We start from the raw sequence: 21,541 nt of genomic DNA, 5'->3' as shown, positions 1-21,541 counted from the left end.
ATTTTTCCTTTTTTTTTTTTTTCTTAGCAACTGATAACAGGCCAGTTTCTCCGAGTAGAAGCCGTGGCTCTCTTCCAAGTAGAAGTGGCCAGGCCTCAGGTTGGAGTGAAACCCCAGTCCTCGGCTGGGGTTCTTTCCATATAGACGAGACGGATTCAGAGGGGCTACAGGTAATTCGTGCTCTTTCTCCTTCCCAAGAGGAATAGGAAGGGCTCCCGTTCCCTCTTCCCAACCTCCTGCACCTTTTCCCGTCTTCTTGACAAATATTCTCTCTCCTCTTCCTTCACGCCCTCGCCGATCTTTGTTTCCTTTACTCCCCGACAAACTTAAGTGGGATCCGACCTACAAGACGAGGGTGGGGTTAAGGGTGATGGCTTTCAGGATTATTGGATGGGACCAAGATAAGAGCCGAGATTACCCTCGCTTTGCGGAACGCCTCCCCGCCCGCCCCAGGTAACCCGAGAGACAGAACTTTTTCTAGAACCTCCACAGCCTCCCCTGAGAAACGCCGGCAGCATTGGGACACTGACCGAACCCGAGGAGAGAGCCATTATCTACAGAGGGATTCTGTATTGCCCTCGCGCGCCTAGCTTAGCAGCTTTGGGTACCTGCTTGCAGACACTGGCTCTCTCCTCGTTTCCCTGGTTCCCCAGGCAGCCTGCCAGCAGTCCCTAAATAAGAGGTGCAGCTAAGTGACTTAACTGTGTTACCTGGGGCCAAGAAGCCTCAAGGAAAGTTTGAATGGGGCGTGAAGTGGAAGTGTTAGTCGCTCAGTCGTCTCCGACTCTGCGACCCCATGGACTGTAGCCCGCCTGACTTCTCTGTCCGTGGGATTCTCCAGGCAAGAATACTGGAGTGGGTTGCCATGCCTTCCTCCAGGGGAGCTTCCTGACCCAGGCATCGAACCTGTGTCTCCTGCATTGGCAGGCAGATTCTTTATCGTCTAAGCCACCTGGGGAGTAAAGGTTTCAGGTAAAACTGATATCTTGGGTAAGGAAGAGGAACCACTGCTGGTTTGGAATCCCCCTCTCCAGAGAATGCTTAATGTCCTGTGATAGAAACCATGTAGTCATACTTCCTTTTGCTTAGACCAAGATTGTTGAAAACCAGACGTATGATGAGCGTCTAGAGATTAACGACTCTGAAGAGGTTGCAAGTATTTATACTCCAACCACGAAACACAAAGGTAAGAGAGGCATAAAGGGGAAAGAAGAGAATTTTTTTTGTTGTAATTGTAAATCACTGGTTATTAAAAATAGCTCAAAACTTATAAAGTAAAAAACTGATTCAGATTCATATTGGTGACTATTATTTACCAGGAACTAGGTCCCATCCTTCCACATAAAGTTTTTTTGAGTGATCCTTGCAACAGTCCTGAGTGACAAATATTGACCCCATTGAGAGGTGGGACTGCTGACACCCAGAGAGGTTGAATCGTTTTGTCTACGTGATAGAGTTGTCCTTTAAACCGAGACTTCTGACTATAAATCCAGCACTCCTTTTGCTTCACTAGTTACTGACTTTATTTCAACCGTAAACTAAGGGTAGATTTTTTGCTATTTGTGTAGTGGCAGATAATCAGTTAGTATTAATATAATGTCTAACCCAGTGCCTTAAGCATAATACTACTTAGTAAGTGTATCTTGAATTGACAGAGCCATGCTAGAATTCAGTTTCCTATCTTTCAGTTAGCTATTCTTATCAATCCTGTTCCATAAAATGGTTAGCATAAAATATTATAAGTGAAAATATCTGTCTTTAAAAATCATTTTAACAATAACCTAATGGGAAAACTTTTCTTCTAAGGAGTTCCTTGTTCCTCGCATCTTTCTAACAAGACTATGGCTGATAACAGCAGTGATGAGTATGAAGATGAAAATAACAAGGTGCAGTATAATCCACAACTTCTTGTGAAATTGCTGCTTTGTGTTATTTGTAGCTGATTTAAAGTGACACCAGTTCAGTAGCAAACATTTCTTGAATACTCACCACTACTAGTTAGGTGTCTTTAAGCTCATGGAGAACAGTCAACGGCCAAGAGCCTTAAGTCTGTGATTCTCCTTCAGGAATAGAGGTTATTGTTATAGCTGACTTTTTGGCAAGAAATTTCATATAACACAGTCCAGGGTTTCTGAAACTTTTCTGGTCACGTTAATCAACAGGGGTACTTACTAAAAAAAAATAAAAAATTACGAGTCCCCACCCAGCACTACCTAATTGGATTCTTGAAGATAAAAACCTGAAACTGTAAATATATTTGAGCAAGCACTGCAAATAATTCTTATGATGAAGCAAGTTTTAAATGACTGGTCCTGGCCTTTGTTCATTGTCAGTACTTGTGATACTGCCAGTATTTTGTGAAAGAGATTTTAATTTTGAAGTCTTAAGGCCCAGATGTCACTTATTGTTATTTTATGAACCAAGAGAATCACCATTTCTTTTTTGTTTTTTTTTTTTTTGAGAATCACCATTTCTGAAAGAGAGATCAGAAAATGCCTACAGCTCTAGATGGACGGGGCCTTAAATTTGCACAGGTGCACTGCTTAATAGCTCTTGTGGTTAGCCTTAGCGCATTGTCCAATGCCTATGTTTTAATTATCCTCCAAGAATAGGAGTTTTGAGGACTCAAATGAAGGAGAATATTCGAAGTAATGCAGAAAGCTTCAGTGAGAGAGATGGATTTCATAGGAAGTCTAAAATGTAATGTTTTGAGATAGCTCTGCTTTGTGACTATGTGCTGTTTGACATCTCACCTACAAAGTAATTTTTTGGCCTTTTGTCTGGTATATAAAGTCTTCTGCCTTAGGTCAGAGATTTTGCAAAGCACTAATTTGAAGAAGCAGACAAAGGTGAACAATTTTCCTAATTTGACCTAATTTTGTATATTCATCCTGAGTTTTTCATCTTCACATGATATAGTCAATATTAAAGGCTCATTTATCTTTCCAATTTAATATGCACCCAGAATCAGCAAAAAGGATCCACTTTTGAATAATCTTTAAGCTGACAATATTCTTAAAAAGCTTCCTTTGCTAGACTGCTTCCCATGTGACTCAAGAATAATTTGGGCAGATTTTGAAATAGTAAAGAACACTGTGGGATATCCTTACCAACTGTATACCAGTAAGACAATTTCTGCAACTGTCATCTATACCATATGTTACATATTAGTTAAAATACATTTTTGTTGATGTATAATAAATCTGTGTTATGCTTAGAGGAAAATGTAACCAAAAGTTTTTTTTTTTTTTAAGATGTCCTATAATATATCACAGTTTTATGTGTCAGAAGCCACTTTAAAAGAATCGTTAAATAATTTTTAAAACTAGAACCAAATATCTCTTAACCTCAGTATAAGCCATTTGGAAACTGAGCTTAAAAACCCATTTTTAAAGGGGGCCAGTTGGCCACCTTTCAGATCCTAAGTGAAGGCATACCACATGCTCCATGCCCTAGAGGCAAAGACAGGGACCCCCATCCCAACTGCCCTGGCAAGCCCAAGCACCACCAGACCCCTTCTCATGGGCTTGAGGGGGTGGGATGGTACATTGAGAACCAGAAGCTCAGAAATGTAGGTTAAAATGCCAAGAACAGAAGAGTCTCTTGAGATACCAGTTTAGTTCAGTTCAGTCGCTCAGTCGTATCTGACTCTTTGTGACCCCATGGACTGCAGCACACCAGGCTTCCCTGTCCATCACCAACTCCCAAAGCTTGCTCAAACTCATGTCCATCGAGTCAGTGATGCCATACCATACAACCATCTCATCCTCTGTTGTCCCCTTCTCCACCTTCAGTCTTTCTCAGCATCAGGGTCTTTTCCAATGAGTCAGATCTTCACATCAGGTGGCCAGCGTATTTGAGTTTCAGCTTTAGCATCAGTCCTTCCAATGAATATTCAGGATGATTTCCTTTAGGACTGAATGGTTTGATCTTGCAGTCCAAGGGACTCTCAAGAGTCTTTTCCAACACCACAGTTCAAAAGCATCAATTTCTTTGGCACTTGGCTTTCTTTATAGTCCAACTCTCACATCCATACATGACTATCTTGAGATATAAGGTACAGTTATTTTATGTAACTTGTGGGAGAAGAAAGGGAGAGCATGAGTAGGTCAGATACCCATTGAATGCAAAGGAAAACCCACAGTCTCTGGAACTGCTGGTCAGAATCCAGGCACAGGGTTGAGTACTATTTTTCTTCATTAGTTATAAGCAGCTTCCCCTGGGAAGTCTTGCAAATTAAATACTAGATTTCCTCCCTGTGATCTTTGTGAGTATTAAGATCCCCTAAAATGTGTCTTCCCCACTTCATCTTCCCCCTGTTTCCTCCCAAAATAACTATTTAGAGGTGCTTTCTTCTTCAGAAGTCCCTCAGTTTTAGAATTGAAGCTGATTGGATAAAGTTTATGCAGAGTTCTCAGGATCTCCTAAGTGAGAGGTAAAAGAGATACGTACTGAATAAAGTATACCCAAGCCACACACAGATGATGACTATGGTTATAGAAAGTGGGGACTCAGTAGCTAAGAAGGAGTGAAGAAGGTTCTCGGGGCCCTTCTGGGGAGGGCTTCCTTTTCTTTCCAGTGAATTGGTGCAAAGTGGGAGGGTTCTCATTAGAGCACTAAGCAAGAACTGGGCAAAAGTACACTGGTGGTGGTGGTGGTTTAGTCACTCAGTCGTGTCTGACTCTTGTGACCCCATGGACTGTAGCCCACCAGGCTCCTCTGTCAATGGGATTTTCCAGGCAAGAATACTGGAGCGGGTTGCAATTTCCTTCTCCCCAGTTTCTCCTAACCGGGAGCTTTCTCTGCCTACCCTGCTTTGTCTCAGGAGAAGAAGAAGACCTCACAGCTGACGCCTCAGCGGGGCTTTAGTGAGAACGATGATGATGATGACGATGACGACTCATCTGAAACTGATTCTGATGATGATGATGATGAGCATGGGGCCCCTTTGGAAGGGTAAGGAGAGCACCCTCGCCAAGGAGGAAACTCTTCCTTCAAAACGCTGGACAGGAGGATGTCAGTGAGAAGTGAACTTCTAGCAGCTCTTTTGATCTTCTCTATTTAGGGTTATCAGATGCTCAGAAACCCAACATAATGAGTTTTCCTTCTTTTCTGGCTCCACTGCCTGAGTCCTGTGATATCACTATGATGTCACTTGCACTGTTTGAAACATCTGTGGGCTCAGGCATTTCATGAGGATTTGCTGAGTCAATTTATCTGATGGTCTCTGACTCCAGGGAGTTTACATTTTAGGGAAGAGAAGATACATTTATAAATACAAATTTATATTATAAATAGCATATTAAATATATACGAGAAGATAAAATCATACATCAAAGCAGTTTTATTTAGTGAGGAAAACATCCACGTGCAGGAGCATTTCTGTTTTAGGTTCAGATCCTTTTAAAAGGACAGGTAGAGAATAGGGGTGCTATTCTGCCATGTTGAAGCAAAATGTTCCTGGATGATGCTTCAGTAAAAATTCTTCTCACCCTGTTCCAGCCCTGGTGCTAGATTAATCATGACCCACCCTGGTAGGTTTTAATCAAAGTAAGTTCTAAGGCCCGTTCATTTAAAATACAATTACTAGCTAAATAAATGATGGTATAGCCAAATCAGTAGAATTCTTCCTAGCCATTAAGAAGTATGAGCCAACACTCTTATGTGGTGGTAAAGAACAATCTTCAAGGGACATTGTTACATTTTAAAAAGGTATAGAAGTCTTTGTGTTGTGTTGGCATGTGTATCAAACAGATACTACATAAGCTATCTCTAGGCTACACTAGGAACTCATAATACTGATTACTCTTGGGAGGGGAGCATAACTTTCCACTGTATACATTCTGTACCTTTTATTTCCTATCATGTGCATGCATCACTTATTCAATGACGTAGTTTAATAAAAATAAAAATAGTTACATTTTAATTATCCACATGCAGGTAGACACTAAGTAAATTAGGCAAGTGTTTAATAGCAGCCTGACTTTTCATGCTTCACAGTTGACCTTATGATCCTGCTTCCATAAATTATAATCTGGGGAAAGGTAAACTTTAATCTGCTGCTGCTGCTGCTGCTGCTAAGTCGCGTCAGTCGTGTCTGACTCTGTGCAACCCCATAGATGGAAGCCCATCAGGCTCCTCCGTCCCTGGGATTCTCCAGGCAAGAACACTGGAGTGGGTTGCCATTTCCTTCTCCAATGCATGAAAGTGAAAAGGCAAAGTGAAGTCGTTTAGTCGTGTCTGACTCTTCGCAACCCCATGGATTGCAGCCTACCAGGCTCCTCCGTCCATGGGATTTTCCAGGCAAGAGCACTGGAGTGGGGTGCCATTGCCTTCTTTAAGTAATCTATTTAGTTTTTTTTCTTAAGCAACTCTCCCCAGAAGAACCTTAAATCACTTTCCAAGTCACTTATATACTTTGTCAACTCATTGTTGTTTAGTCACTCATTCATGTCCAACTCTTTTGTGACCCCACGGACTCCAGGCTCCTCTGTCCATAGGATTTTCCAGGAAAGAACACTGGGGTGGGTTGCCGTTTCCTTCCCCAGGGGATCTTCTTGACCCAGGGATCGAACCTGCATCTCCTGCATTGGCAGGTGGATTCTTTCCCATTGAGCCATCTGGGAAGCCCGATCAATTCATTACATTCTACTTAATTATAGTCATTAGTATGCACTTTACTATTTTTTTTAACTGTATACATTTCATGTATTAATGCAAATACCTTTCAATAACTGCAGTGTTCAGCTTGACCTATCTCTCAAGTGTTAGACATTTTATTTGTTTCCAATTTTTTACTTTTGTATATAACACTGACAAACATCTTTGTAAAAACTCCCTTTTTTCTTGGGACAAACCATTTTCATGTCAGAAATTAAGATCTCATTCTATCTTTTCTCTTTATCCCCTTCATTTAAAAAGAAAAAAGGAAAACAATTTCTGCTACACTCTAAAATTTTTCAAAATTATGTTTTGGATTTCTTGTAACTTTTTCTTCATTGTCAGAGATAGCTGAGAGCTAATTATAATCAGTTTTAAAGTTGCCTTGCAAGCTGCTCAGAAAAGGCACATGTGGGTGGAGCAGAAACTAGGTTTAGAGTCACATGCTCTGTGGCTGAACCAAGACTCAGCAACCCCCACCCTTCTCTGGCCATCTTGAGCCGTGGTTTCCTTCCCCCAGGGCGTATGATCCCGCAGACTATGAGCATTTGCCAGTTTCTGCTGAGGTTAAGGAGCTCTTCCAGTACATCAGCAGGTGAGTACCAGGACCTCCCACCATAACCCCTAGCCCTGCCTTGCCCTTGCCTTCCTCTTATCTGAAACATGACCATTCCCCTTAGGTTTTTTTCATTCTGAATAATAAGTAAGTTTCACTGACGGTCTCCACCTTCTCATGGCAATATCTCCTAGGTATACACCACAGTTGATTGACCTGGACCACAAACTGAAGCCTTTCATTCCTGATTTCATCCCAGCTGTTGGGGATATTGATGCATTCTTAAAGGTCAGAACATCCTAAAAATGACTCCTTAGGTGTTTCTTCTAACCCTCTGTTACTCTAACAAACAGTTAAACTAATTTCCTTGACTAGCAATAATTACCTTAGTATATATTCTTCATTTCACTGGAATTCTTAACTTGCTTTCAGCTTGAAATTATATTCATTGCTAATAGGTAAATAATTGATTATCTCATTATGTGTTAAAAATTTGTCATATATTTGCCTCCTAATTATCCATAACTTCAGCTTTATATTTAAGGTCATGTATTTTTTTCTAGATAGTATTTTAGTACAGGATGATATATAGGCATACTTTTTTTTTTATATAGGCATACTTTTTAATACTAGTAATAGAAATGAACCAGAAGAGTTCTTCCTTAGCTTATTGAAAACAAGTGTGCCTTTTCATGTTCTTACCTTTCTCCTTACCAGGTTCCACGTCCTGATGGAAAGCCTGACAACCTTGGCCTATTGGTATTGGACGAGCCTTCAACAAAGCAGTCAGACCCTACAGTGCTCTCACTGTGGTTAACAGAGAATTCCAAACAGCACAACATCACAGTAAGCTACTGGCCTAGCACAGGCCCCAGCTCAAGGGGGCTGAGAGTAGAAGCCTTGCTAATATTTGAACATTTGAATATTTGAATATTTCGACTTACTCCCTGTTAAAAGGGATGGCTATGATTTCAGCCAGCCCTATTTTTTAGATAACAGTTGTATTAAAATATAATGTAATTAACTGTGAAATTCACCTTTTAAAATTGTACAGTTCAGTGATTTTTAGTATATTCACGGAGCTAATACAACCATCACCATTATTTAAGAACATTTTCATATTCCAAAAAGAAACCCCTTGGTAATTCCCTAGTGGGGAATTACGCCACTAGGTGGTTAGGGCTCAGCAGTGCTGTGGGCCCGGTTCAATCCCTGATCAGAGAACTAAGATACTATAAGCTACTCAGTGCAGCTAAAACACAGAAACAAACAAAAAGAAACCCTATACCCGTTAGTGGTCACTCCTCTTCATTCCCCCCGCTCCTAAACCCTGGTCACTACTTCATTCCCTTTTTTATGGCTGAATAATGTTCCACTGTATGGATGTATCACAATTTGTCTATGCATTTACCTGTTAATCCCACTTCTATTATGCTTCTATGAACATGTACATGTTTTTGCATGGACATGTTGTTATTTGTCTTGGGTATAGGTAGAAGTAGGGTTACTGGGCCATATGGAAACTATTAAATATTTTGAAGAACCGCCAAACTCTTTTCCAAAGTGGTTGAATCAATTTATAGTCCCATCAGCAATGAATGAGAGTTCCAATTTCTCCACATCCTCACCAACACTTGGTATTGTCTGTCTTTTTTATTCTAGCCATCCTACTAGGTTGAAATGGTCTCTCATTGTGATCATTCCTGTCCTGTTGACTTGCCCCTTTCCCCTGGCTCCAGAAGACTTTAACAGGGTTTTCTATAATCTTCATTTGGCTGCTGGCAAGCTTCCCTTTTCATCAGTTACCTCGAATATGAAATAGCTGCATATGATGAGCTTCTCTGTGAAGACAAGGGAGCTACCTATTGCCATCAGCCTGGCTTTCCTGTTGTTTTTCTAGCAACATATGAAAGTAAAGAGCCTGGAAGATGCAGAAAAGAATCCTAAAGCCATTGACACATGGATTGAGAGCATCTCTGAGTTACACCGTTCCAAGCCCCCTGCAACTGTGCACTATACCAGGTAAGAAATAGCACATTCTTCACCATAGTAACCCATGGTAATCTTCACCACCTAGGAAGTCATTGCTTCTGAGGAGGAGATGCCAAGATTGGGACATATTTGAAATATATCAACCTTAGGACCTATGGATCCTGGCCGCTACTGGCTAAGATTGCAGACGTAAAGATTATGGTTTACCTGGTATTTTTACTTAGCCAGCTTCTCCAAACCCTAGGTCTTGGGTAAGTTTGGCCCACCCAGTCTGTGTTCTCTTGAAATCTGAATGTGCCCAGGTTGGGAACCTCCCTTCAGCCTAGAATATCATGATGCAAAGATTGCTGATACCAGCACATGTTTTCTGTTCACATTTGCTGCTATAATTCTAGGCCTATGCCCGATATTGACACACTGATGCAGGAGTGGTCTCCAGAGTTTGAAGAACTTTTGGGAAAGGTGAGTGGAAGGTGTAGCAGGAACTTAGAGAGTGTGGCATTCATTCTAGGAACCACAGTTTCTCTCTTCTTGTATTACTATTATCATTAACTTTTAAATTTATGTATAATGTAAAATCAGAAACAAACACATTAAGTGTTGATTAATTTTCACCAACCAAATACCTTTGTGTAACCAACATATCAGATAAAAAAAAAAAGAGAACATTGCTGGCACCCTGGAAGCCCCCTCAGGCTTCTCTCTCCCAACTTAACTACCATCCTGACTTCTAACAGCACAGATTAGGTTTGCCTGTTTTGTATTTTATCTAAATCTAATCATGTTCCTTCGTGTCTTGTTTATTTGCTCATTTGTATTGTTCATCCATGTAGAGATTTATCCATATTGTTTCCTAGATTGTGGTTATACATTTGTTCTAATTATGGTATTCCATTGTTTGAATATAGGACAATTTATTTATCCATTCTATGATAGCCATTTGAGTAGTTTCCAGATTTGAGTTGTTATAAATTACTCTGTAATATTATTATACTATTGCTTTGAACACATAACTTTTGGTGAATGTATGTACCTAAAGTATTACCACTGTAGACTTACCCTTTCCACAGAGGTATATGTCCTGTTTTGAGTAGCTGATGTCCCATTCCTAATGATCCTAAATTTTTAAAAAGTGCCCAGGAATATATTTCATAAGAAATTGTCAAGACCTTTTTGAAAGCAAATTATACAACTTGAGTGGAGGGCAGGCATAAGCTTGCAGTGAATGAGGAGTCAAGCCACGTTCCTGGAAGGCGCCGTCACTCCTCCCCAGTGCACCATGGCAGTGGAATGCTGTTGCAGTTCGGATTTTAACTGCATTATTTTTTAGAAATTGAAATTTTTTAACAAAGGTTATCAGAGAGAGTCAACTTTCAAGTCTAATTAAAATTTCAGGGAAAAAATGATGGAGGATTTGCCCTGTCAGACATTAGAAAATTATAGAGCTATAGTAAATAATAGTGTTCTGGTTAGGAAAACAGCTAGATCAGCAGCACATAGACAACCCAGAAAAAAAACCACGTAAATGTGGAAATTTGCTGTATAAGAAAGATGGTCATTTTACTTTTTTTTTGGCCATGCCTCACAGCATGCAAGATCTTAGTTCCCCCACCAGGGATCAAACCCACGCCCCCTGCAGTGGAAACAGAATTTTAAGCACTGGACCATCAAGGATGCCCAAGAAAGATGGTTAAATGATTACAGGTAGAATGGGTTGTGATGAGATTACTGACCAGTCACTTGAGAACAATAGATCTATGCCTCAACCATATGCATGCTGCTGCCGCTGCTTAGTTGCTTTAGTCGTGTCGGACTCTGTGAGACCTCATGGACTGTAGCCCACCAGGCTCCTCTATGCGTGGGGATTCTCCAGGCAAGAGTACTAGAGTGGCTTGCCATGATCTCCTCCAGGGGATCTTCCCAACCCAAGGATTGAACCTGAGTCTCCTGCATTGCAGGCAGATTCTTTACCATTGAGCCACCAGGAAAGCCCCAACCATATACATACATGAATTCCAAATGAGTTAAACATATAAGGTAAAAATAAAGCTATTACAAGTACCATTTTTTTTATATAGGAGAAATATTCAGTTGTCCAAAAGGTTCGTTCTGGTTTTCCTGTCTGATGTTATGGGAAAACCCAAACAAATCTTTTGGCTAACCCAATACTTACTACTGTTGGGATGGTGAGGTATTTCTTTGCATAATAAGAATCTTAAAAGTCATGTGGAAAATGTGAGTTTAGACTCACACAAGTAAAAAATTCTAACAGTTACCATAAACAAAGTTTAAAATATAATGGACTGGGAATTCCCTGGCGGTCCAGTGGTTCGGGCTTCGCGCTTTCACTGCCAAAGGCCAGGTTCAATCCCTGTTCCAGGAACTAAGCTCCTGAGTGGCATGGCTGAAAAAAACAAGTGATGGACCAAGAAGTTACTTACATATGTATGTGACAACATTACTATCCAAGCAAAGAGCTTTTGCATGTGTGCTAAGAGATCGAACCTGCATCTCCTGAGGCTTCTGCGTTGCAGGCAGATTCTTTACCACTGAGCCACCAGGGAAGCCCAAAGAGCTCTTACATATCAAGAAAATTGAGCAAAGATGATAACAGTTCCTTCCTGGTCATGGTATTTAAAACTGCTACCCATGTTCCCCAAGCTCTCTACCTGCTTTTTCTCCATAATACTTACCTTCTGACATATTATATACCTTATTTTGTCTTTTGTTTCTCCCTACTAAAATGTAAGCTAATGAAGACAGTTTTTGGGGGGTATATGTTTATTGAGAAACTACTGTAAAAAAGCAAAGAATTTGAAAACAGTCTCTTTTATCACAGCATTTTAAAGTGGTAGCTGAGGAAAAAATGTCTGACCAGGGAACTGAATAGACAGACTGTGGTACAGCCAGTCAGTGATGAATTACTCACTTGATGAATTATTTGGCCTTATTTTGTTCTGATACAGAGAAGTATCAATTATATGCTGGAAAAAAGAAATTGCAAAAGCTGATTTTTATAAAATTACACCCTGATTTTTATAAAAAGAGAACAAAAAGTTTTTAAAGATGCTAATGGTTTTTAAACTTACAGTATGAACTGGTTTTGATCTGGAGCCTGTCATCTGAGATATCATGTCACTTTTTCTGTTCCTGTGGTGTCCAAGAACCATTAGGCCTTATAACTCCAAGTCACTATAAACACTTGGCCATAACCTGGGTCCAGTTTCTTCTTCACAAATACAGGAAGACTGCATGGCAGTGTATTTTACTTATAAAATATTTTAGCCCTATTATATCTTCTGCTATTTCAGTGGTTAATGAGTATGACCAATTCCATTTTACTGATCAGGAAAAAAAAAAAAATTTGTATTATTGCTCAGGCTGCTGTAACACAGTACCACAGACTGGATGGCTTAAGCAAAGGAAAGCTATTTTTTCGCACTACTGGAAGTTGGACATCAAACTGTCCACAGAGCTGATTTCTTGCAGAACCTTTCTCCTTGACTGTCTCTTCCCTGTGTCTTCATGTGGTCTTTCCTCTCTGTGTGTCTGTGTCCTAATTTCCTCCTATAAGGATTCCAATCACCCTGGAGTAAGGTTCATCCTAATGACCTCATGTTAACTTATCTCTTTTATGACAATATCTCCAAATATACCACCTGACACACTTGGGGTCAAGACTTTGGCATATAAATTTGAGGAGGACACAATTCAGCCCATCACACTCCTTATGCTCGGAGCTCTTTTCCTTCAGAGAAAGAGAGTGATGCTAGGACCACTGAAATTTCAGCCTTTTGATTTGGGTCTGTCCCATGCCTCTCCTAGGTGAGCCTGCCCACAGCAGAGATTGATTGCAGCCTGGCAGAGTACATTGATATGATCTGTGGTAAGCCCTCCTGTCCCTTTCTTGGCCCTGTCTTTGGATAAATTCACTGTGGGCTGTTGAAAAGGCTTTTTTACTCTGAGTTACAGCCTTTTCTTTAAGCCAGTTATGCTGTTTGGCAGCACTTGAGGGTGGTGTTTGGGTTTTTGTGACTACCTGCTAGGTATTTAACCCCTAGAGTTACAGTAACACATTCCATCTGGGAAGGGACTGGCCACATAAACAGAAATGCCCCATATTCCCAGATTTTTGTTTGTTTCTGCTCATGGGAGTTCTCGATTTCAGCCATCCTAGACATTCCTGTCTACAAGAGTCGAATTCAGTCCCTCCATCTGCTCTTTTCCCTCTACTCGGAATTTAAGAACTCGCAGGTAAGACCAGCACTAGAGATTGACTTTAGCTGTAGTGCCTGTTGCTGCCACTGTGCTCAATCTGCTGTGACTCTGCCTGTGACACTGGAGGAGGTCTCTGCCTGGAGTTATCATTACCCTGTCCATAATGGAGGGGACTGTGAAGCAGGCAGGGGTGGGGCTGGTAAAGGAAGGGGAAATAGAACCCATGTGGGCATTAGGGTAGGTGAGGATCTACAGTGGACACTCAGTCTTACAGAACCAAGTGGCCTAATGAATGGAAGCAGGAAGCATGGAAAAAAGGGGGTTCATGTTTGAAGGAGGTAGGGCACATTTCTAGCTATTTTTCAAAGACAACACCAAGGAATTGTTTTAGAAGTAGAATTGGGAGGAAAAATGGAGCTTAAAGAGTTGTAAAGAGGTTGTATGCGTGCTAAGTTGCTTTAGTTGTGTCTAGCTCTTTACGACCCCATGGACTGTAGCCCACCAGGCTCCTTTGTCCATGGGGTTCTCCAGGCAAGAATACTAGATGAGTTGCTATGCCCTCTTCCAAGGGATCTTCCCGACCCAGGGATCAAACCCGTGTCTTTTACATCTCCTGCATTGGCAAGCAGGTTCTTTACCACTAGAGTCCCCTGGGAAGCCCTATGAAGAGGTTAGTTCTTGATAAAGTGTCATAAACTAGCATATCCCCAAATCCTCCATATTCCCTCTCCTCTCTCCTCACAGCATTTTAAAGCTCTAGCTGAAGGCAAGACAGCATTCACCCCTCCATCCAACTCCAACTCCCAGGCTGGAGATGCTGAGACGTTAACCTTCAGCTGAGACACCTCCCATGTGGCTGTCTCACGGCTCCGCCAGCCCTTCTGCCCCAGCTGAGGAGGGGTCACCGTCAGCCTCCTGGCAGCCTTGCCGGCCTCACACCTTGACTCGGGCACGGCGCTCATCCTACTACCGTTTCTGCCAGAGAGCACTGCTCGTGGCCATTCAACGGCTAATGACTGTTTCAGAGCTCCTTCACACAGGAAGTATGCCTTGACACCACTGTGGGGATCTGGGCTAGAAGCACTGGAATTCCTGGGATCCCAGGATGCTCAGGATGGGAGGAAGGTTGAAAAGATGTTCTTTTTGAGATAGCAATAGGATTATTTTCTTTCATGCATAAAGTCAATTGGCAAAGGTTTTACAAATAAAATGCTCTTATCTTTCAGGTTATCCTGCTGTCCTTTAATACAGAAGAGAGAAGGCAGACTGATCGTAGGCAGAGATGAGAAGCTCGGCCTAGAGGCATTCAGTGACTTGCAGTTTAAGCAAATCAACCTTCAGAAATAAAATCAAACCCCAGTCCTTCAAGATTGGCAATAGAGGGGAAACATTTTTCTCCCGGAACCTATTTTTTCTGGGAGTCTCCCACCAGGTAGTGCTGCCTGCCTGTCTGGCCCCAGACTGTCCAGCTGTGGTCTCAGGGAGCCTAGCCACTGCAGCCACCCAGGGGAAAGAGGATAGGGTCTTGGATTAGGGTGGCAGTGGTAGAGATGGACAGATTGGGGACATCTTCTGAAGGTTTTATCAGCTAAATTCTCCTCAGGAAGACAAATTCTAACAAAGGATGTTAACTATGGGCAGCTGGTTACAAAAGTGTCTGAAGAAACAAAAGGGAGAATGGAGGGTGCTGAAGGGACAAGGGTTTAGCATGCACTGCGGGGACTGGAAACAGAAGAGTTGCCAGTGGGGGGGGTCAGGACTGCCAAGCAGGCCCACAGCCCCTCTTAGCAGGAGACAGCCACCCTCCTCTCTCCCACCCTCTCCTGCTTTGCCAAGTGCCTCCCACTGGCAGAAATTAACAGCTGGCAAGGGAATCTGGAAAACTGGGCAGCATGGAGTACAGAAGGGAGGGTGTGGGGTAAGAAGACAGAGAGATAACCAGCAGAGGTGGAACCAATAGAACTTGGTGATAGAGTAGATGTGGGGGATGGAAGAGAGGAAATCAAGGACGACTTGCAAGTTTTGGGGCTTGAGCAGCTGGGTGGATGATGGACATGAGGATAGGAATAAGGGGCCACATTTCAAATAAGAGGATAAAATAGAGGAATGAGTGGTGAGGCTCTCAGCCCTCTTCCAGGCTTATCCCTCCAAAGCAGAATATTGGAAGAGTCCCGAGCAGCCTAAGAGAAAAGATATTGATGGGATAATCTAAGCAAATGTCTCGGTCCCTCTACCTACCCATCAACTTGTATTCAGCCTTGGGTACCTCGTTCTTGTGTGTATGTATGTGTCTGTGTGTATACACATAGACATACTTGCAGCTCTCATTCTTAAATATGAATGTACAGTCACTAAGCATTTGAAGAAAGCCAGAAAAAGAGAGACTAAAATACAGCAAAGAAAATCAGAGAAACTAAACTTTTTTTTAACTATTATATTCATAGAGAAGTAGTTCTCAAATTTGGTTGCATGTTAGAATCAACTGGAGATCTTCTAGAGATAAGTTTCCTCTCCCAGACAATACACCAGACTGATAAAAATCACAACCTCTGGAGGTAGGATATAAGAATCTATTTTTTAAGCTCCTCAGATTATTTCAATATGCAGACAAATTTGAGAACCACTATCAAAGAGAGATGAGAAAACACCACATCCATGAAATAAAAGCAGGAGACTTATAAAAGGAACATAAATACAGCAAGAAGATACAACAGTTATAAACATTTACACACCTAATAACAGACTCCAAGAATATATGAGGCGAAGCTGACAGCTGAAGGGAGAAAGTTTTACAATAATAGCAAGACACTCTCAATAAGGGATAGAAGACCCAGACTGAAAATAAGGAAATAGCCTGAACTGCACAATAAACCAACTAGTTCTAATAGACGTAAACAGAACTCTAGCCAACAGCAGAGAATACACTTAAGTACACATGGGACATGTTCCAGGATAGAACATATGTCAGGGCACAAATTAAGTCTCAACAGATTTTAAAAGGTAGCATACAAAGTACTTTCTCAGACCACCATGAAGAGCAGTTAGAAATCAATAACAAGGAAAAACTGAAAAATTCTGCAGAAGTTAAACAATAACCAATCGGGCAAAGAAATCACAAGGGAAATTGGAAAATACTTAGAAATAAATGAGAATAAAAACACAACATTCCAAAACTTATGGGCTACAGCAAAAGCAGTGCTCAGAGGCAATTTATAGTTATAAATGCTTACATTAAAAAAGTACTCAAGGGACTTACTTCCCTTGTGGTCCAGTGGCTAAGACTCCCAAGTTCCCAGTGCAGGGGGCCCAAGTTCTGGGGAATTAGATCTCACATGCCACAAGTAAGACCAGGCACAGCCAAATAAAGCAGTAAATTTAAGTACTCAGTCTGGCTTTACAACCCGAGGAATTAGACAAAGAAGAAACTAAACTCAAAGCTAGTGGAAGGAAGGAAATAAGATTAGAGCAGAGATAAATGGAGAATTAAAATTTTTTTTTTGAAGGAATGAAACAGACATGTAATATTCACTCATTCAAGTTTATTGAACCTACTGTGTGCTTAGCACTGTCCTTGGCAGTACCAAGGAAAATTATAAAGGTATCAACAAGGGAAAAATATACTTTGCTCGCTATTAATTTGCAATCTTTTTCATGTTGCTTTTCAACAGTGTACTTAGGTTGTTCTGGGATATATTATCTCTCCTCCTTTCCCATGTCTCCCTAAGGTTTCCAGCACTGTCAAATTATGTGCCACTGTGACCATCCCCTAAAGAATGGAGGATGGGACAAGAAGTTTTCTGCTGATGGGGAGGTCATGGCTAGGCTCCCATGGAAGGGGGAGATACTTTGAGCAGAAACCCGTCAACCCCAAGGGCTCAGGGCACTCACAGTGAATCATAAAAAGGCCAAACTTGGGAAAGCCACAGGCAGGGCCCAGGGGCCCAGTCACTCCCTTCCCAGGAGATGTGCTTAAAGTGCTATCTCTGTAAGAAAACGAGGCATAGCTACATGCAGTCCTGGAGGCACCAGACTTCTCACCTCCCTCTCGTCTCCTGACTTGTGCTAATACCAGGCTCTGACACCACTAGGGCCCAGGCCAGTGGGGAAGTCTAATGCCCAGTGAAGAAGGTCCAGCGTATAACCTACGATGCCCAAGAGGGGCAGAGAGATGCAGCAAAAAGAACTGGTCTGTGCTTCGCCAGCACCCCTAGATCAGGGGTGGGTTTGTGTGGAAAGGGCAGGTTGGTTCTGTAGAGCTAGCAGGGTCCTAAATTTTCCCTGAGGGAACAAAGCTGCATAGCATGTGAAGGAAATCCAGGACGTGCAGGGACCCCCATTTCCCAACCAGGCATGCCCTATGCCTGCTGTACATGGTGCTGAGGAGCACTGGTGCGGGGCAGAGCCGGCCCAAGCTGGCAGGGCCATGCCACGCTTAGATGCTGGCTGACCTCCAGGCACACCTGGACAGACAGCTCCATCCACCTGGGCACACGCAGTCATGCAGGCCCTCAACTGGAGTCGGTCCAGGTCCAGCCAGGAGTAGGTCCAGCTGGCAGCCTGGCCAAGAATACCCGTGCCCCCAAGCAAGCAAAAGTGGCAGAGGCAAGGCCTCTTCCCATTGGCAACATGGCCAGGCAGAGGATGCCTTGGACGAGGACCAGGAGGATGCCCAGGGGCCAAGAAGTTACTCTCTGTCTTGGCCTCATCTCAGAGCCAGATCTCGTCACTGCTCACACTGGACACCCGGTAAATGTAGCCCAGCATTGGGAGGCGGATGAAACCTGGGGGGTCAGAGATCAGTCACCCTCATTTCTTGGAAGCTGGGAGACCACTCTCTGCCCTTGGGGACTTAGAGGCCTTTGGCACACGTAGGAGGGCAAGGGAGCAGGGCAGCAGGCCGCTTTTCCTACCTCGGCTGGTGAGGAGGCCACCAGGCTCCGGGTCCAGCAGGTCTGGCCGGCTGTTGTCCTGAGTCGTCTGCCGTTCCGCTGGTTTCCCTGTGGGGTGACAGAGAGGGTGGTGCCGGGATGAGGCGTGTGCCCGATGGGGCCTAGCCCCTCCTAAGGTCCAGTGTCTCTATTTTTTCCAGAAGCACCTCTGAAGATAAAGCTGGGGCAAACAGCTTGCTGGGTGTACCTCTGCAGTCTGGAGTGAGGTCATTGAGCTGAAGATTGGATGGGAGGGACATGTTCTCGCGTGGCAGGCGCACGTTGTTGAGTTTCAGGTTGTTGGAGTCACTACAGGAGGACAAAGGCTCGGATGGGCCCTGGCACCAGTGGGCACAGATTCCTGCTTGGAGGCCATTCCAGAACCACCAGAAAGCCCAGAATCCCGCCTGTCCCATGCCGCCTCTCCATCTGGCCCCTCCATGAAGCCCCAGGAGAAATTACCTAGAGATCAGGGATGGGCGCCGGGAGGGGCCTGCAGAGAGAGAAACCACAGCACTGTCTCAGTGCCCACCCCCTCTGGGCTCTGCCCCCTGCCCTCTCAGGCCCAGGTCCCTCAAGCAAGGGGCCTCTCAGATGGCCAGACTGGGTTCTCAGTGCTCAGCACGCTCCCTGGGACGTATGTGTCTAAACCATGGCCACACCCAGGAAGACCTGCCACTTGTCAGAGACCTGCCCAGCTCCAGTCCTGCCCGTGCCCTCACCCTCACCCCGGACCTCATCTCCACACTCCCAGCATCCTCTGTACCTGCCTTGCTTTGGCCTTACCTTTGGTCTTCTCTTTCCTGCAGACCAGGCAGGCCACCAAAGTGCTGAACCCCACCAGGGTGCCTAGGGCAAGCCCTCCAGCCACAATGATGCCCAGCAGTGGCACTTCCACCCGGGTGGCCAGGAGCCCTGCAGGTGGTCCTCTGGTTAGTTCCAAGCAGGCATGACCCCTGACTCGGAGACACCACAGGTCCCTACTCTGTCCTCTTTGCCCAAGGTGGCTGGGGACAGCTTTCATGAGAACTTACCCAAAAGACAAGTCTTCCCATTTCTGCACCATGGCCCTACACCCACCCGAGGCTCTGCTGGGCCTGGGGCTGGCAGTGCTCACCTGGGGCTGGAAGCGAGGAACTGGTGACACCCACGTCGTTTGTGGCCACCACGGAGAGGTTGTGTGGCAGGCTGTGGAGCTGCAGCTGCACGGTGTGGTTGGTGAGCCAGGGGTAGTTCTGGGCATCCAGCACCAGGAAGTCTGAGGTGTTGACAGTCACTGGCCCATCCTGGTCGATCCAGGTCACGTTGGCAGGTGGGTTGGCACGCACGAGGGCAAAGAGGATGACCAGAACGCCCGGGCCCTGAGCTTCCTGGTACTTGGCCCCAACCTGAGCAATCTCCGGCTTAACTGGTGCAAAGCAGAGACCACTATGTTCCCACCACAGCCCCTTGCTTGCCTTGCCCTTTCTTACCAAACCCAGAAGGGAGCCAGGGGCCTGGACCTCTCCTTAGGAGGCACCAGGAAAAAGGATAGCTGGGTCTGCCAGAGGTAGCATTTCATAAGGGCATAAACACTAGAACCAAATGTCCAGAATCCTGACTCTGCTACTTACCAGCTCTATGACCCAGGGAGATTGCTTAACCTCTCTGTGCCTCAGTTTTCTGATTTATAAAATGGGGACAATAGTAATTAACTCATAGGATTGTTGTGAGAATAAAGTGAGTTAATATTTGCAAAGTGCTTAAGTGTTAAAACATCCTAGCAAACTGCCTGCCTGGTGGCTGTTGGGGGTCCCTGGGCAGAGAACCCCTCTCTGTCCACCCGAGGGGCACTCACATTGCACATTGAGGATGACGGATGCATTGGCTGACTGGCCACTGCTTGCGTCCTGCAGGGAGCAGATGAGTTCATGCTGGGCCCGCTGGGCAGTGACAGTGAAAGTGCTGGTGCCTCCAGAGAAGGCCTCCCGGCCCACACTCTGCAGTCTCGAGGTGCTGGCCTCCTGCAGCTGTCCATCCAGGTACCAGGCCAATCGAGGGGTGCCAAGTCCCCCTGCCACCCGGCAGGTGAAGGCATGGCGTTCATTCTCTCGAAGTGCCCGCTCTGCCCAGGTCTGACCATCAATTTGTGGCGCCAGCTCCCCCCAACCTAGAACATAGTGGAGTCTGGGGAGAGCTGGTGGAGAGTTAGTACTGTTGTGACCCGGGTGAGGTCCAGTTCCAGAGGGACCTGGGTTCACTCACCAGGGACTGGCTGGACCTTGGTAGGTGGATAAGAGACCAGTTTTGGTGCCTAAAGTGGGACCCAAACTGAAGATGCAGGCAAGGAGGGGAGAGACAGGGACTTGACCCCATAAACACATGCTAAGGGATGGACAGGGGTGTACCTGAGCTCAGAAGGGCCGGCAGGAGCAGAAGTGTGTGCGGGAGGGTAGCTGGCCATGGAGGCAGTGCCATGGTGGCCCAGGCCTGGGCCCCAGGCTGCCGAGAGAAGAGGGCGGGCCTCAATGTTAGTATCCAGGTGAGAGCAGACAAGCTTTAGTAACTCCTCCAGCAATTTATTCTCAGAAACAAAAATGAACCATGCACGGAAACGCAAATGTAGAATGACCCACAGTGGTGAAGACAAAGACGCAATGATCATCAAGCCCCAAGGTCCAAACCCAGGCTGGCACGTGTACGTGTACACCTGCGGGCGCAGAATTGAGCCCTGACTCCAAGGAACAAACAAGCACATGCTCGCAGGTACACAGAAACAACCGGCAACCGTGCAGCCCGCACCAGGCCAAAATACACAACACACACGCACACACACGCAGACACTCGGGTATACGCGCCCCTCCCTCAAAGGGATCGTCCTCCCAACCCCGGTTCTCTCTTGCCCGCTTCCCTTTCCCATACCCCTTTTCCCATCCTCCGGATTTGGGCCGAAGAGAAGGTGGTCCAGGACGCAGGGACAGAGAAGCATCCCCGCTCCCACCTCCGCCCAGCCTTTCCGGGCGGCTCACCTGGCTCACTCCCCGAGCGCAGCCGGAGCGACTGCTCAGGCCTGCGGAGCACCGTAGTCCGCCGCAGGGGTCGGCGCTGCGCCAGACAGGGCCAATCGATGCCCGATCTCGGCCCGACAGGCCCTTCCTCCAGGGTGGCTGATCCGGGACTGCCTCGCGCGCAGGGGACCCTTGAGCGC

General features: G+C 44.8%; 2 protein-coding genes across 26 annotated transcripts; one reads left to right on the top strand and one right to left on the bottom strand.

Annotated features, from left to right (window-relative positions):
• Positions 1–25: 25 nt before the first annotated feature.
• On the top strand, positions 26–14,656 carry IFT46 (intraflagellar transport 46). Of its 4 annotated transcripts, none has more exons than XM_012095529.4 (13): positions 26–170; positions 1,090–1,186; positions 1,807–1,886; positions 4,826–4,956; positions 7,181–7,255; positions 7,411–7,504; positions 7,934–8,062; positions 9,117–9,238; positions 9,358–9,459; positions 9,604–9,670; positions 13,034–13,094; positions 13,377–13,462; positions 14,171–14,656. In XM_012095529.4, the coding sequence occupies exons 3-13, from the start codon at positions 1,842–1,844 to the stop codon at positions 14,264–14,266; spliced, it is 1,008 nt and encodes a 335-aa protein (XP_011950919.1). In that variant the 5' UTR covers positions 26–170; positions 1,090–1,186; positions 1,807–1,841; the 3' UTR covers positions 14,267–14,656. The 4 variants fall into 4 exon arrangements, with proteins under 4 accessions (XP_011950919.1, XP_042088635.1, XP_004016123.1 ...); XM_042232701.1 differs by having other exon boundaries at positions 1,070–1,186; XM_004016074.5 differs by lacking the exon at positions 9,358–9,459.
• Positions 5,322–21,395, bottom strand: TMEM25 (transmembrane protein 25). Of its 22 annotated transcripts, none has more exons than XM_060399761.1 (9): positions 21,256–21,395; positions 20,742–20,835; positions 20,192–20,520; positions 19,472–19,762; positions 19,141–19,269; positions 18,817–18,847; positions 18,563–18,663; positions 18,337–18,423; positions 5,322–11,612 (listed from the first exon to the last, which is right to left on the bottom strand). In XM_060399761.1, exons 1-9 carry the CDS (start codon positions 21,320–21,322, stop codon positions 11,554–11,556), a joined length of 1,188 nt encoding a protein of 395 aa, XP_060255744.1. In that variant the 5' UTR covers positions 21,323–21,395; the 3' UTR covers positions 5,322–11,553. The 22 variants fall into 22 exon arrangements, with proteins under 22 accessions (XP_060255744.1, XP_060255747.1, XP_027835055.1 ...); XM_027979254.2 differs by lacking the exon at positions 5,322–11,612 and adding an exon at positions 16,951–18,207; XM_027979256.2 differs by lacking the exon at positions 5,322–11,612 and adding an exon at positions 16,951–18,207 and having other exon boundaries at positions 20,192–20,503.
• Positions 21,396–21,541: the final 146 nt, after the last annotated feature.

The sequence above is a fragment of the Ovis aries genome, chromosome 15 (genome assembly GCF_016772045.2).
Source record: "Ovis aries strain OAR_USU_Benz2616 breed Rambouillet chromosome 15, ARS-UI_Ramb_v3.0, whole genome shotgun sequence".
Classification (NCBI taxonomy): Eukaryota; Metazoa; Chordata; class Mammalia; order Artiodactyla; family Bovidae; genus Ovis; species Ovis aries.
Note: the sequence above shows the minus strand (reverse complement) of the source record. Positions and strands in the feature narration are given on the sequence as shown.

What these genes read in the sequence shown, in the direction of transcription:
- IFT46 (XM_012095529.4), top strand. Translation starts at nt 1,842, where the DNA reads ATGGCTGATAACAGCAGTGATGAGTATGAAGATGAAAATAACAAG. An exon ending in GCAACTGTGCACTATACCAG is followed by an intron (nt 9,239 to 9,357) that starts GTAAGAAATAGC and finishes TATCAACCTTAG; the next exon opens with GACCTATGGATCCTGGCCGC. An exon ending in GTACATTGATATGATCTGTG is followed by an intron (nt 13,095 to 13,376) that starts GTAAGCCCTCCT and finishes TCTCGATTTCAG; the next exon opens with CCATCCTAGACATTCCTGTC.
- TMEM25 (XM_027979252.2), bottom strand. Translation starts at nt 21,091, where the DNA reads ATGTGCTTGTTTGTTCCTTGGAGTCAGGGCTCAATTCTGCGCCCGCAG. An exon ending in CCTCACTCCAGACTGCAGAG is followed by an intron (nt 18,424 to 18,562) that starts GTACACCCAGCA and finishes GTCACCCCACAG; the next exon opens with GGAAACCAGCGGAACGGCAG. An exon ending in TGGCCTCCTCACCAGCCGAG is followed by an intron (nt 18,208 to 18,336) that starts GTAGGAAAAGCG and finishes CTGACCCCCCAG; the next exon opens with GTTTCATCCGCCTCCCAATG.